We start from the raw sequence: 16,572 nt of genomic DNA, 5'->3' as shown, positions 1-16,572 counted from the left end.
GTGCTTATTTGTTGATCTGTGACCTAGTCCAGCCATTCTGGAAAGCACTTTAGAACTATGACCAAAAAGTTATTAAACTACAGTACTACTAGGTCTCAGAGATCAAAGAAAGAGGAAATATTTATGGCAGCTTTTTAGGAAGTGGTAAAGAAAGATCTGGAAAGTTAGGGCTGTCCATCTACTAAGGAATGGCTGAATAGGTATAATAATATGATAAAATACTATAGTGCTACAAGAAATGATGAATAATTTCAGGAAAAAACAAGATTTGTATGAACTAATTGCCAAGTAAAGCAAGCAGAACCAGAATAATTTAATAAAATAAAAATAAAAAATTTTGAAAGAACCTCTGGTTCTAAAGTAGGACTTCCTAACAATTGTTAGTCATTTTCAGTTGCGTCCAGCTCTTCATTGTGGGGTTTCTTGGGAGAAATACTAGAACAGTTAACCATATCCTTCTCCAGGTCATTTTACAAATGAGGAACTGACGCAAACAGGGTTAAGTGACTTGCACAGCAGATCTGAAGTCAGAATGATAAACATTCTTGACTTCAGACACAATACTCTAGCCATTGCACCACCTAGCTGCCTTCTTCCTAACATATATGAAGTTAAAGAATATGAAGTTCTTTAAGTAGTGGGTTCCCATTCAGTGACTATTGAAATCAGAGGCAGGATGACTACAGTATCACTGGTAAATGAGGGAGAACACTGGGCAGGAATGGGTTTTGGTTTCTGAGATCCTTTGTTTTATGAATACTTTAATGCCACATAAAGTAAAAGCTGTGGCTGAAAACTTTCTCATACTAATTATGTAAGATTTGTCTTGGATATGAACTTTACACTGTTAGATGAGGCAGGACATTGCTAAACATTTCTTTATGTTTATTAGTGGTCCAAAGGTGTGGTGGCTGGTTGGATATACTAATCAAATCTTAGATTAAATATAAGTGATGATTAAATATAAGCCTTGTGGCAAGGTTTATTGCAGGCAAACATAAGCACAAGTGACACCCAGAAACTTAAAATATGGTGAGAACAGTTCACTATAAGATCTGGACTGTCACCCAAAAGAGCTATGCATTCCCTAAACCCATGGTTCCTAATCATCTAGAGTACAGAGAGCCCACCATTAAAATCAACCAGTAATGTGCCCATTCAGCTCAGCCCCATATCTCAAGTGGACTCATTCTCAACAAAAAAGCGTTGGTAGTTTTTCTTTTTTTTTCCATTGAGAGTAGTTCACAACAGGAAAGAGAAATATAGCTGGAGAAGTGATCTCAAGTTGGGCCTTTATTATGGATTTAAGATCAAATATTACTTAATTGGCCCTGAAAAAAAATTAGTTAAGGGAGATTTTGAAACTCAGAGAAAGAAGTAGATATTTTTCATATCTACAGAGGAGAAGCTAGAGATAGAGGGGAGCTGATTCCTTGGAAACAAATTTAAGCAGAAAAGAAAAATTGGTGACATGAAGTATGTGTCTTTTTTTTTCAGAGAAATTAAAAATACAGTATGATGTGTTCATTTCAAGGTGATTGATAAACAAGTCAAGCTGCTATGCTCTGCAAAAACTTTCTCCCTAGCATGAATTCTCATGCTCAATAAGATCTTCTATCAGCTAAAGGACAGTCTGCATTAACATTCTAATGGCTTTAATTCAGTATGAATTTCATGTATAACTGTCCACTTTGGTTAAAGGATTTTCCACTACAATCAACATGTTTCTTTTTGAATGACTTTTCTTGTGCTAGTAAGCTATCCTTGCCAATGAAAGAATTATCCACCTTCATTACACTCAAGGATTTCTCTGCAACATGAATTCTCTAATGTCGCCAAGCACTGCTCTATCAGGAAAGTAATTCCCACATTCATGTCAAAGAGGTTTCTCTCCAGTATGAATCCTCTTGTGGTCAGTAAGCTTTCCACGACGATTAAAGGATTTGCCACATTGATTACATTCAAAGGGCTTTTCTCCCGTATGAATTCTCTTATGGTCTGTAAGGTTTCCTCGCTGTTTAAAGGATTTTCCACATTCACTACATTCAAAGGGTTTCTCTCCAGTGTGAATTCTCTCATGTTCGGTAAGGTTTCCACGCTGATTAAAGAATTTTCCACATGCATTGCACTCAAAGGGTTTTTCTCCAGTATGAATCCTCTTATGTCTAGTGAGTTGTCCTCTCCACCTAAAGGAGACCCCACAATCATTACATTCAAAGGGTTTTTCCCCAGTATGAATTCTCTTGTGTTCAGTAAGGTGTGCATGACAGTTAAAGAATTTCCCACACTCAGTACATTCAAAGGGTTTCTCGCCAGTATGGATTCTTTTATGTTTAGTAAGGGATGCACTCCTGCTAAAAGATTTCCCACATTCATTACATTCAAAGGGTTTCTCTCCAGTGTGAACTCTTTTATGTGTAGTAAGCTGTCCACTCCAGTTAAAGGATTTTCCACATTCATTACATTCAAATGGTTTTTCTCCAGTATGAATTCGCTTGTGTTCAGTAAGTTTTCCACACTGATTAAAGGATTTTCCACATTCATTGCATACAAAAGGTTTCTCTCCAGTATGGATTCTCTTATGTATAGTAAGCTGCCCTCTCCAGTTAAATGATTTCCCACATTCATTACATTCAAAAGGCTTTTCTCCAGTATGAATTCTCTTATGTTCAGTAAGATTTCCACGCTGATTGAAGAATTTTCCACATTCACTACATTCAAAGGGCTTTTCTCCAGTGTGAATCCTTCTATGTACAATAAGTGCTTTTCGACGATTAAAGGACTTTCCACATTCATTACACTGAAAGGGTTTCTCTCCAGTATGAATCCTCTTATGTTCATTAAGATCTCGACACCATCTAAAAGATTTCCCACATTCATTACACACAAAAGGTTTCTCTCCAGTATGAATTCTTCTGTGTGTAGTAAGTTGTCCATTTGAATTAAAGGATTTCCCACAATCAGTGCACTCAAAGGGCTTTTCTCCTGTGTGAATTCTCTTGTGTTCAGTAAGCTTTCCACATTCATTAAAGGCTTTCCCACATTCGTTACACTGAAAGGGTTTCTCTCCCGTATGAATCACCATATGTCTAGTAAGGTGTCGTCTTCGCCTGAAGAATTTTCCACATTCGTTACATTCAAAGGGTTTTTCTCCAGTATGAATTTTCTTATGCCCAGTAAGATGTCCCCTCTGGTTGAAGAATTTTCCACACTCACTACAACCAAAGGGTTTCTCTCCCGTATGAATCCTCCTATGGATAATGAGTGCTTTACGCCGATTAAAAGATTTCCCACATTCATTGCAAGGGAAGGGTTTCTCTCCACTATGAATTCTCTTGTGTTCAGAAAGCTTTCCACCTTGATTAAAGGATTTTCCACATTCATTGCATACGAAGGGCTTCTCTCCGGTATGAATTCTTTTATGTATAGTAAGCTGTCCTCTCCAGGTAAATGATTTCCCACATTTGTTACATTCAAAGGGTTTTTCTCCAGTATGAACTCTTTTATGTTCAGTAAGTTGTCCATGCCAGTTAAAGGATTTTTCCCATTCTTTACATGCAAAGGGTTCCTCTTCAGTGTGAAGTTCTTGATAGAGAAGAAGAGATGTACAGCTAGAGTCTTTCCCACATGTTTTATACTGAAAAGATTTCGATGCAACTGGAATAATCTGATTTGTAAGGGCTACATTGCTACTCAACACTTTGCCACCTTCACACGATTTTTTTTCAGTGTATTTTCTATCATTTTGAGTAAGATCTGAATCACAATCGTCTGCCTTCCTATATTTATATTTGCAAAGTGTCTCAGAAAAAATATTATTATGCTTACATTTTTCTGAACATTGTTTAAAGTTTATTCCATGTATGTTACATTTATGAATATTTTTCCTCCTATGCTCTTGATGCTGTGAAATCAGGATGGACCTCAGACTGAAACCTGTTCCCAACATATTACATTCATTGGTATAAACATCAGAAGTTTTTTTATGAGGGATTGTCACTTGCTGGGATTGCTTTTCATAGTTGGCCTTCTCTTGCTCCAGTCTAAAAGCACATTCCCAACCTTCTCCTAACACAGAATCCCATGGTCCATTCTGGATTCTTTTTTCAGATAACTTCCCTAAAGAAATGCCTTGGATTGCAATAGTCTCTGTTGTTTTCCACCTTGACTCCAGATGAAGGCATTCTGAAAGAAAGAAAAAAAAAAGTCAATACTTTCTGTGCTAGAAGAAAGTCAATTGCTTTTATAGTAACTCCTGGATTCTGTCTCATCTATTACAGAATGACCTGAAATTTTAAAACTGTAGAACAAATATTGGACTAATTTGTTTTATTCTGACCTTCCAACAAACACCAAATGAAATAAGTATTTCCATGTAGAAAGTCAAACAGAAAGAGGATTATATTTGAAACTGTGAATCTCTATTATAAGCAGTTTGCTTTTTCTTTTTTTGAATATAAAATAAATTCAAACTGTAACTTGAAGTTGTCTTACTTATCTGTTTTTCCTTCTAGCTTTCCATCTGTTCTTTTACCTACTTTTTAAAAGTGCTTCAATGGCTCTTTTTTCCTTTCTTTTTTAAAAAACAATTCTATTGTTAGGTTCCTCTCCCTCTGTCTCCTACACTTCAGTGGAAAAATAAAACAAAAACCTTGTTGAAATATTCAATCAAACCACACACATTTCTATATTTGGTTGTGTCCAAAAATTTGCGTCTCATTCTGCACACTGAACTCTCCATTAGTCCTCTGACAAAAACGGGGGCACAGCATGCTTCATATGCTGGAGTCTGGCCTGTCCAGCCACATAGGAAAAACAAGTGTTGAAAACCGTCTGCCAGCCAGTTTCCAATATGTAATCCATATTGGTTTGTCCAATATAATGTACCTATACATATGCATGTCTTTGGATAACTGCAAAGGTTTTTACTAACTCCAATCTTCCTATGTAAACAAAGGCCCCACCTTTTGATGATTAACATTCTACCAGTGTTTCTAGACGGCAGTAAAAATGCGACACCACTTTGTCCAAAGAAATAAAGCTGGATTACTCTGAGGCATAAGGTGGGTAGGAGCAGGATCCAGAGAACTGAGGAGCTCCCAAGAAGAATAGGAAGAAAGAACATCATTAAGGAACCATAATACTAGGAAGAAAAGATGGGTTAATAACATGACCGATGGACAGGATACTTCAGGGATATATTTGCAGTGTCAGAAAAAGTGAGGAAAGCTTCTAGACTCACCCAAAACAGGATATGACATATTACTGAAAGGAAGTTTCAAATGATGTCACAGATTTGTTTGCGGTAAGAGGGAATTCTAGCAATATGGGGAGAGACTGTTATGTAAAGATAATAAAACAAATTAAGGTTCCATTCAACTCTTTCTACTGCAGTATTATCTTTAGTTGGACTAACATCTGGTTCTCTCTGAGAATGAAGGAACAACAACACCGTCAATGATGGGAGTTTCAGTAAATAAAGAAAAACAATTCCAACAAGGAAGAAAAACAGGATTTTTCTTGAAAAACTGATGTAAATATGCAGAGAAATTATAAAGTAACTTACATTTGAAAAAAGAAATGTGCAAAAGATGAAAGCAAAGGCAGGTAACAGGATGACTAAGACACGGTTCTATAAAAATACCAGGAAAATTTCCAAAGGCCTGGGATGGAAAATGCCATCTGTCTCCAAAGAAAGAATAATAGAGACTGAATGTGGATTGGAGCATACTATTTTTACTGTTTGTTTGCTTATTTTTTTGTCCCTTTTTTTTTCTTGTTTGGTGTGATTTTTCATGCATAACATGACAAATATGAATGACACAATGGATGTTGACAACTATTTTTACATATATTTGGAAAAATAAAACACTATTGAAAAATTCTTAAAAAGATTTAAAAAAAAAAAAAACCAGTGCCAGGAGTACTGAAGATCAGAATGAGTGGAGGGGCAGAAGGCAAATTAAGGGTTACAAAACAAATTGTCAAAAGCATATTAGGAGGAAAGAAGAGTAGAAGCATACTGTGGGATGAATAAGACAATGACAACTGACCACAGAAGGAAGACAAAGGTCCTCAACTCTTATCTTGCTTCTGTTTTTTCTGCCAAGGAGAAATGTTCTTTGAACTGGAAATGACAGGACAAAAATTGCTAAGGGAGCAAAGGGGCGTATAGATGCCTGAGAGAAAACCTGGCTGTACTTGATACATTCAAGTTACTTAGCATAATTCTGCCTCAGTTTCCCTATCTATAACACCGAGGTAATACCATTTATCTCCCTGTTGTGAGGATAAAGAGATGATATTTTTAAAAGCACTCTGAAAATTTTAAAGCACTTATACTAATGCTAGTTATCAATATCATCATCATCATCACTATTAACATGACTCTGAACTGGTTTAAAAGTCAGATCTAAAAAATAATCCCATTAAAGTTCAGAGTCAACTTGGAAGGAATAATCCAGATATGTGCTTGGTCCTTTTATAATTAATACAATTAATTTTACAATTAATAGTGATTTAGAAACAGCCACAGATGGCATACTCTTATTATTATATATGTACATATATCTCAATCGTCATAATAATTATATTATATATATCAAACATACAATTATATATTTATATAATATATTATGATGATGATGGCAAAGAGTTAAGAGAAAGAACTAATTACTTGGGAAACCAGGAAAGGTTTACTAGAGGAAATGCTACCTCAAATAAGCTTTGAAGTTTCCTAGGGATGAGTCTAAGGTTTTGAGATGAGGAGTTAATTCAGGCCAGGTACGGATTACAATAAAAGCAGAGGCACAAGGAGAATGCCAAATTCAGGTCACAGCAAGTTGACTGCACTGGTTGGAACACAAAGTGCACAAAGGGAACAAGATGAAAGGATCCTGAAAAAGGACAGAGCTATTAAGTCCTCATTTTGTGAAGGAGGAAACTGAGGCAGAGAGGTGCACAATGCTGTTCCTGTGGGCGGGAAGCCAGAGAGAGCGAGATTCTTAATGCCAGGAGGGAAAATGTGCAGCTTCTCTCAAAAAGCCATCCCCTGGATGAGATGTCTCCTCTGTGTGATTCACCCAGATTAGCAAACCAAGAGCTATTTTGACTTTTATTGAGGGGAATTAAGAGAGGAAAGCAGAGGGATATAGTGGATAGTCTGAGCTTCAAACGAGGAAGACTTGAGTTCAAATCCAGCTTCAGACACCTATTGGTTGTGCCTGGGCAAGTGACTTAACTCCTATTTACCTCAGTTCTTCAATTGTAAAATGGGAACACAATGGAGAAGAAAGTGGCAAACCACGCCAAGAAAATGGAGTCATGAAGAGCCAGACTTAACTAAATAACTAAACAACAACAGAAAGACAGCTGGATTTGGATGCAGAAGATCTCCAAACCTAGCTCTCCCACTTATTCCCTCTATGAGCTTGGGGAAAGTCCATCCCCTGTCTCTGAGCTTCCCCTTCCTTATCTATAAAATGAGGGTATTATACTTAAAAATGACCTCCCAGCTCTAGATCAAGGATCCTCTCCCCATGGCCCACACTCATATCCATATCTCTTCCCCTTTTCTGCAGCTCCACAGGTCCGACCCTATCTCAGATTCTCCTCCCATCTTGGCTGGACCACCCCAGCCTCTGCACTGATCTTCCTGAAACACAGGCCACTGCCTTCATATCACTGCTAAAGTAAACAAGCTTCAGGATGAAATTTCAAGTTCCTGAAGAGTAGCTTCCCACCTGCCTTTCTAGCCTTATTTTCCATTATTCCCTCTCACATACTCTACACTATTCAGCTACATTGCTTTATGGGATTTTCCTGCCTTCTCACCCCATCTCTCAGAATCCGTTGCTTCTATCAAGGTTAAGCTCAGCTCTTGTATGAAGCTTCAGCTTCTACTGTCCACCCCCCACCTCCTCCCTGGCCATGCTTACTTTCTCCTCAAGAGGTCTGTGTACAAACTGAGTCCCACAGTGATAGAAAAATCCATTTTTGATTTTGCATCCCCAGCACACAGCAGCAGTTTAATGCTTGTCTGCTGACCTGAGTTGAGAAAGAATTTAGATGTAGGAAAATGTTATTCTTGATCCTATAGAAACTAAGTTGTTGACACGAAAATGAATGAATGTGAGAAAGCTTAACCTGGACAGGGTCAGACCTCCTTGGGGAGGAGTCAGTCAAATGTTTCAAAAACATTTCTTCCCATGGATAGAAGCAGCTACACCCAAAGAAAGAACACTGGGAAATGAATAGAAACTGCTTGCATTTTTGTTTTTCTTCCCGGGTTATTTTTACCTTCTGAATCCAATTCTCCCTGTGCAACAAGAAAACTGTTCGGTTCTGCACACATATATTGTATCTAGGATATACTGTAACCTATTCAGCATGTAAAGGACTGCTTGCCATCTGGGGGAGGGAGTGGAGGGAGAGAGGGGAAAAATTGGAACAGAAGTGAATGCAAGGGATAATGCTGTAAAAAATTACCCTGGCATGGGTTCTGTTAATAAAAAGTTATTTAAAAAAAAAAAAAACATTCCTTCCTTTTCCTGCCTCACCAAATGAATGGCTCGGTCCTTCCTTGCAGTGACTCCCATCTGAACTCACTCACCTGTAGGGGTGCTTCTAGGGACTTCTATCTCAAGCATCCAGGGCGCATCTCCTCTCTCCAACTGGAAGATAACATCTGGCTTGGTAACCGCAAGCCCTACTCAGAGGAAAGAAATGGGCCAGGTCAGAATTCATTTCTAGCTCTAGGAACTAAGTACACTAGGAAGACAGAAGTAAGGACTTCTGAAAGACGCTCAGGACTGATACTAGTACGTATAGAGTAGCACCCCTGGACAATAAAAATATAGCCTGTGGGGATCCCATTCTTAAAGACCCTCTTGCGACTCCACTATTATAGTATAGTAATAGTTCAATATGAGAGGTGGATCACAGAGTGATTTTGGACTCAAAAAAAGAACACGTGCACATATAAGGCAGGAATCCTGTACATTTTCCAGCACTTAATCTGGTATTTTGATACAAAATCTCTGACCTTGTAGAACAAAGAATGGAGAAGGGGCCACCTTGAGGCAGGAACAAGTTACCCATTTCTAGTTACATAAAGAAAAGATCTTGCAACCTGGGAACAGCTCCTGAAGCCCTATCCCTGAGCTCCCCAAGTTGAGGACTTCCACAGAGGAAAAAATGATCATTCTTCCTGCTTAGGCCGATTTCTTTTCCTGAACTCTTAGTCCCATCATACCCTGTTTATTCTAGGACTCATCTCTTGTTTTTCTATTGGCTCTTGTCCAGAGATTCTCAATCCTAAGAGTCCATCACTGAGTCTCTGTCCCACAACTAGGAGCCTTTCTCTCTTCTCTCACAAAAATTAACCACGGTCTAATTATGACCAATAGCATGGATCACACTCCACTTGGATCATGTACTGATCACAAACAGCAAGGAAAGAGAAGAGAGACGAGCTGAAAACTCCTGGATTTAGGGTCAGGAGAATGGCCTTTGCATTTTACTTCTTGTTTCTCAGTGACTGTATCACTGTTAGGACCAAAGGGTTAAATTAGAGTTCCCCTGGGTCTCTTCCACTTCTAAGTCTATGCATGATCCTATTTCCTTCAGAGCCGTGGGATCAGAGTTTTCTCCTTTATTTCTGCCATGTCTTTCAGGCATCCCAGTCACTGGTAAAAGCAAATAATGAGCTGTCCCAATGAGAAGCTTCTAAGCTAAAAAGGAAAGCTGTCTTTACCCAGGGAGACGAGGTTCCCGTAGTTCTCCAGCATCACATCCCTGAACAGGTTCCTCTGAGAAGGATCCAGGTGCTTCCACTCCTCCCAGGTGAACTCCACAGCCACATCCTTGAAAGTCACTGACTCCTGAAACATCAAACATGTTCCTGCTCACCCAGGATCCTCTCTCACAAGGACCTTGGGGGAGCCCTGAAGTTAGCTGATTGTACAGAAAGCATCTCTCAAGATGTAGCTCAAGGCAAATATTTACTGCATCCCTGTTATGCATCTCACTTTCTATTCGAATCTACAGCATGGTGATCCTCCTGCTTAGCCCCTCGACATCATTCTTGGGTAATGCTTCTTCAAGTAAAACCCAAAGGAGTTATATGTCTCACCCTTAGTTTAGAACCTAATAAAGAGTCGTGCTTATACAAAAGTTGTCAAGCTTTGATTCGGTTTGCTGAGTAATCTTTGCCTTATTACTGGAATAGTGCTTCATTCCCAAGCCATAAGCCAAGAAGGACTCCTCCCCCAAATGTTTTCATGGTAATAGAAATCAGAGCCAATAGAGGCAATGGAAGCTGTTATTTCAACAAAAGGCGTTTAGAAACTTAATTGGAAACAGTTCAGTGATCTATATTCCAAGTCACTTTGACTATTATTCTACTCAAGAGAATCCCAAATCATCTCCTTCTTATCTCCTTTACCTCCTAAAAACATAAAAGGATACCGGGCCTAGTACAAAAGACCAAATCCACAGAGATACAAAACAAAATTGGATTTTCTTTACATTATTCAAATAGTTCAGAATATAAACTAGGGAAAATCCCAATGATAGAAGCTTCCTGGGATAAATCCCTTGAAAGGAATTAAGGACAGGGTGAAAATCTCTCAATTTCCCCACTTTACAAAAAGATTAAGCATTCTTGCTTCCTACCAATAATACTGGAGTTTAGTACAACATTTCTTAGTCTGGCATTGGCTTCTCTGTTGGGACAGGTAAGGGTCTCTGCCTCTGGCCAGAGGCCAGGTCTTTCCTGTCAGACAGAGATACTCAATATTTCTGAGCCAACAGATTTCTTAACGTCTGGGAAATAAAACACACTATAATCCAACAAGTCCCTTTAAAATCCAAATAGTTTACTGAAGGGAATGAAGAAAAACAGATCAAGTTCTCCTGCTTGTGGATACACTGTTTGAGAATAAAAACCCTCTCAGAATATACCGTCTGTCAGAACTGGTCACCTGAAATAAGCAGGTTCTGGATGCCAATAACAGCCCAAAGAATTAAGGACAAACATTAAATAGCATTATTTGGTGATGAGAAATTATCAATCTTTTAGCAGAAATCTGAAATTGGCTGACTCGAGAAAATAGTATGCATTCGGGTATACTTTGCATTAACTACATTTTTAGCTACACTGGGATCCCCTAACTTAACAGTATTTTCCACAATAAGGAAAAAACAAAGATATATCAGAAAATTGTGCTACTCAAATCCTGATATGCCATTATACAAGGCCCTTTAAATGTTTGAATCTATTGGCTTAATTGAAGCTAAATGAGAACAAACAGAATTTAGGTAGTCAAAGGGCCTATGAACATCTGAATGTCTGCTAGGAGGGAAGGAAGGGAAATTATCTCTAGGGAAAAACTTTTGGCAAAATATGATACCTACCCTAAAAAATTGGGAAACTAAAGAAATCCAAACTCTTCACCCCTCTGGCATTAATTAATGTGCCCTTTACCACTTCTAGACTTTCATTCCTGTCAACAGGCATCATTGATCCTCTCCTCTTGTCTCCATCGGGGATCAATCAATTCATGTTTTGAGTCCTCTCCTCATTTGTAGTTTATCTCTCTGGTTCAGAGTTGGTGACACTTCCACCCAGATCTCTTTGAGACTTATCATACTAAAAAATGGTGACTCAAAATGATACTTGGTTGCTAAGTGAAATGAGCAGAACCAGGAGATCATTATACACTTCGACAACGATATTGTATGAGGATGTATTCTGATGGAAGTGGATTTCTTTGACAAAGACTCAGTTTCAATTGATAAATGATGGACAGAAGCAGCTACACCCAAAGAAAGAACGCTGGGAAACGAATGTGAACTATTTACATTTTTGTTTTTCTTCCTGGGTTATTTTTACTTTCTGAATCGAATTCTCCCTGTGCAACAAGAGAACTGTTCAGTTCTGCAAACATATATTGTATCTAGGAGATACTGCAACATATCTAACATATATAGGACTGCTTGCCATCTAGGGGAGGGGGTGGAGGGAGGGAGGGGAAAAATTAGAACAGAAGCGAGTTCAAGGGATAATGTTGTTAAAAAAAAAATTACCCTGGCATGGATTCTGTCAATATAAAGTTATTATAAAATAAAATTAAATTTAAAAAAATGATACTTGGTGATCCAGTTGCTTTGATGGGGGTCTATATTCCATCTGGGTGTAGAAGCTCAAACACTGAACTGATGACACTCTTGACTCTTATCTGTACCCAGGCTAACAGCTTCTGCAAATTAGTAACTTCCCTCCCCATTAATGCCATCCAAAACCTCACCCTCCAACTCACAAACATTTCTCTAAGTTAGTGGCAGAGAACCAGCCAATTTCCTCTAGCCTTCAAGATAAAATCATTTGAGGAGCCAAAACCCAAACCTATGTGTTAAGTATTCCTCAGAGGGAATACCTCAAGTGACATCATTTTTGCCATTACCTCCCATTTCCCAGAAGCCCCTCAGACTTTCCTTGATGACTTCAGTATCTCACATTTTACCTTCCCATCCAGCCCCTTCCTATCATACTTGTTGCCTTCAACATTCATAAGGCAAAAATATAAAGTCAAAACTGTTATCAACATCTGTGATCATCATACATCCTCCATGTTCAATTATTATCAGACAAGATGTCTACAAACTGGACTTTATTGCTACCTGTCAGTATTTCACTTTGATTTATCTCAAATGGAAAGTCCCTATTTCCTACCTGAATTTCCTTACTGATCGATCATCTCTACTCTCCATTTCTGCTTGCTCAGTAACAACTCCATTCCCTCAGTGACCTTTCCCCAATACAATTCAATGAAAATATCAGTCCTCCTAATTACATCTATCGGCATGGTTTGGTTTCCATGGTCAGACTTTAAAAATCACTAACAAAGTAGCAAAGAACTATTGGGGAGATGTTTTTTTTTAAAGCTACAGTATATAAACGTATCACATGGAAAGAAATTATGAACATGAGGAATTGAGAAATGTGGGGAAATTTATGAAAATGTATATAAATTCTCCATTAAAGTGAAATAAGTAGAAATCAGAAAGTGACATGTACAGCGATTACGGTGATGTCAAAGAACATTAAAAGGAAACTGAATTCTGAACAACTGAAAAAACTAAAGACTGTCCTGGCTATCAGATAATAAAATATACCTTCTCCCTTCATGGCAGGGAAGTGGAGGACTATATTTTGCTGCATGTTAGACAAGGTTTCTGTGCTATTACTGCCATCATTCATTGGTTGATTCTAGAAATCAAATAATAAAATATACCTTCTCCCTTCATGGCAGGGAAGTGGAGGACTATATTTTGCTGCACTTTAGACAAGGTTTCTGTGCTATTACTACCATCATTCATTGGTTGATTCTAGAAATCAGATAATAAAATATACTTTCTCCCTTCATGGCAGGGAAGTGGAGGACTATATTTTGCTGCCTGTTAGACAAGGTTTCTGTGCTATTACTGCCATCATTCATTGGTTGATTCTAGAAATCAGATAATAAAATTAAATATGTTTTGTCCCCTTATGGTAGAGAAGTGAAGGACTAAACGATCAGAATGATTTATGCAAAAGATTTCGGTGTAGTGTGTTATTGCCACAAAGAAGGATGGGATATTTGGAAATGTCTCTGATAAAATAACAGAAGCCATCGAAAATAGTTTTTAAAGGTTTTTGTTTTTTAAGGAGGCCTCACTCTAAGCATGTTACATCCTACTGGCTCTCCCTTGCAATGCCTGTTTATTCATCCAAGCTCAAAGCAAGGGGGAAAAAAATCTGTAGAAGAAACACTTTTCAAATGAAAAAATCACGCGATCCTCACTACCCTTCCTCCGTTAAATCTCAGAACAGGCTAGACCCGAGTCTTTCTTTCCTCTCCAGTGCCTAAACTCATTATGATCCCAGCCCCATCCATCTTTTTCTTGGACCCAATCCCTTCTTGAGTTCCGGAAATTTGGCTTCCTTGCACGGGAGTGTAGAGAACAATGAGGTGATCCCTTGGGAGACACCTTGTCCTTGGCTTGGCTTGCCACCTATTGACTTCCAGCAAAGTCCTTGCTGCCAACGCCAAGGGTGAAGGGCGCCCGCTCTTGCACAGGCGGTGACTGCGCAATCTCCTTACTGCTGCTTCCCAAAGGTGACTCGCCACTTCCCTCCTCGGCTAACAGACCCCGCTCACCCCGAGAACCTTTCCAGAATGCAGCCCCGCTCCCACCCTGGCACTCCAGCAACCCTTAAAAAGCACGGCCACAAAGCCCAGCTGACAGCGCGGAGGCGGCTCCCCTTGTCTGGGTGCTGCAGCACCCCTTGGAGATGAACTTTCCTGCGTCCTGCTTTTATCTGGTTTCTATGAGTTTGGGGCGGGCAGTGTGGAGGGGCACCTCCGTTTGCTCATCTGCAAAATGGAGCAAATAACGGTACCAAGAGTTGACCTTTGTACAGGGCAGTGCCGGCTACTTAATACTCGTTTAACTTTGTCATTGTTGACGTGTTGTCTTCAGCCCTGAGCTGTGAGCCCTCGAGCGAGGGGCCGGTCCACGAGTCCGCGGCGGCCGCCGCACAGAAGGCGCTTACGCAGTGCTCGCCGCCCTCCCTCTGCTGCGATCTTTGGCAGAAGGATTGGGAGGAATGGGGTCGCGGCAGCCCGGGGGCGCGCGTGACACTTCACCTCACCTGGAAGCCAGCCGCGGGGATGCCGGGGCCCATGGCCTTCCCCGAGATGCTCCCCTCCCGGAAAGACGCGTAGGGGGCGGGCACAGCGCCAGCGAGAGGAGGGGCCTCGGCCTCGGCTGCCCAATGTCTCGGCTGCTCAATGTCCCGGCGGCCTGATGCTCCGCGGACCTGAGGAGCCCGACAGAACCGCCCGAGGCCCCGAAGGGCGGCCTCACAGACCCGTCGCCCCGCTCTGGGGGTCCTACTGCTCCCGGGGACCCTCAGACGCGAACAAAGACCCCCAGGAAGCGGAAATGCCCCTCCAGGTATTTTCTGACTGAACGCGACCGTCTCCATGGCAACTGCGCGCGTCGCGCAGGAGAGCAGAACAGAGACTTCTGGGAAACGTAGTTCAGAGGCCATGGGAGAGTAAGGCTCATGCTCTGAAGGAGCAGCTTTCTCAAAGGACTGTGCCTTGGCCCTACATTGCCAACTCTTCTCTGTCCGCGCTGGTTTCTGTGGCTCCTGGTGGGAAGAGCTGGCCCCATTCCCAACCCCTTCCCAGCTCCAGCCAAACCCCGAGCACGTGGCGGGAAGAAGGACGAGGAGTGGGGCGAGATGACTCCTGGCAGCCCAGGGAGTGCAAGTGTCCAGCCTCGTGCATTCTAAGCCTCATGACCTTGCGCGGGGAGTCCCTGGTCAGGCTCCATTGGCTACATCCCCACTCCATTACGATGCCTTTCCAGCCAGCGCGCAACCATCCCTTTGGAATCGCCCTCCACCCTTTTACTTTCTCTCCCCTGGGCACTTTGGCCCTATCTTTCTCTCCTATTTACCCCACAAACCTCCTCACCCGAAGCTTTATCTCCTCTGAACTACCGCAATAGTCTCGGTCTCCCTCTCCCTACGACTGCTAAACTGGGCTCAGAGCTCGTCTAAACCTAGTCTCTCCCATGCCCAAAACGCCACCGGCTGTGCCCTCTGAGATCGCTCAGGCGAAAGACAAAATCCTTTGGCTGTTGATGCTCTTCACCGTCTCCTGCAGCCCACCTCTCTAAACTAATCTGCTCATTGTCCATTTCACACACCGAGCGCCACACTGACCTGCCTACTGTTCCCCGTGTGAAGCGCACCCAGAGGGTCCATCTGTCAGCCCCATCCCTTTGCCCAAGATTGTCTGCCCTCCGGGTCTGGAATTCGCTGGCTCCTTATTGCTGCCGCAGCAAGCCTTACTTTCAAAGCTCAGCTTAAAGCTTTCTTCTATCCAGGACTGTCCTGCTCCCCTTGACTACCAGCGCTTCCATCTCAACTCTCAAAACCATGTTGTATTTATTTTGTGTGAAAAGTGGTGTCGGCTAGGTGCCAATCAGCAGCTCTGTCTCTCCGAACCTGGTTCTGGGTCACAGTTCTAGGGCAGACTGAGGAAGAGACTCTACCTCACTGATTCAGGTTCCACAAGGAAGGAGAAACCTTAGACTATCTTCTGAGCCAGGAGCAAACACAGAAGCAAATACTGTAAAGGGCAGAACTTTGGGGGAGTATACTTGAAACAAGGTGTTAACTAAGTGGAATTGATGAGATAATGGTTCTCTAATTCACACACACACACACACACATATATATATAACTTAGTATGGTGATATAATGGTTCTCTAAGTTCACACACAATCAGTATGCTGTAATGATGTAGTTCCCATAAAATATAGAAGGGCTAAGAAGGACTGGAAGATAGACATTCTATCTTTGACCATCCTCATGGTAGTTTTCCTGCCTCCTGCACTAAAATCAGACTGGCAGACTGCTGGAAGAGACTGGGACAGACCATCAGACTGTGAGTTAGACGGCTGACAGAGGCTCTTTCAAGTATACTTCTCCAAAGTTCCAACGCAAAAATGTAA

At 41.0% G+C, this 16,572-nt stretch overlaps 1 protein-coding gene across 1 annotated transcript; it reads right to left on the bottom strand.

Annotated features, from left to right (window-relative positions):
* Positions 1-1,275: 1,275 nt before the first annotated feature.
* LOC127556648 (zinc finger protein 665-like) lies at positions 1,276-16,232 on the bottom strand. The gene is made up of 4 exons (XM_051989921.1): positions 14,696-16,232; positions 9,755-9,881; positions 8,612-8,707; positions 1,276-4,185 (listed from the first exon to the last, which is right to left on the bottom strand). The coding sequence occupies exons 1-4, from the start codon at positions 15,095-15,097 to the stop codon at positions 1,877-1,879; spliced, it is 2,934 nt and encodes a 977-aa protein (XP_051845881.1). The 5' UTR covers positions 15,098-16,232; the 3' UTR covers positions 1,276-1,876.
* Positions 16,233-16,572: the final 340 nt, after the last annotated feature.

The sequence above is a fragment of the Antechinus flavipes genome, chromosome 3, assembly GCF_016432865.1.
Source record: "Antechinus flavipes isolate AdamAnt ecotype Samford, QLD, Australia chromosome 3, AdamAnt_v2, whole genome shotgun sequence".
NCBI lineage: Eukaryota > Metazoa > Chordata > Mammalia > Dasyuromorphia > Dasyuridae > Antechinus > Antechinus flavipes.
The sequence above is the reverse complement of the archived record's forward strand: the minus strand, read 5'-3'. Positions and strand labels throughout refer to the sequence as shown.

What these genes read in the sequence shown, in the direction of transcription:
- LOC127556648 (XM_051989921.1), bottom strand. Translation starts at nt 15,097, where the DNA reads ATGGCCTCTGAACTACGTTTCCCAGAAGTCTCTGTTCTGCTCTCCTGC. An exon ending in TCCCCGCGGCTGGCTTCCAG is followed by an intron (nt 9,882 to 14,695) that starts GTGAGGTGAAGT and finishes TTGATGTTTCAG; the next exon opens with GAGTCAGTGACTTTCAAGGA. An exon ending in CGGGAACCTCGTCTCCCTGG is followed by an intron (nt 8,708 to 9,754) that starts GTAAAGACAGCT and finishes TCCTCTGAGTAG; the next exon opens with GGCTTGCGGTTACCAAGCCA.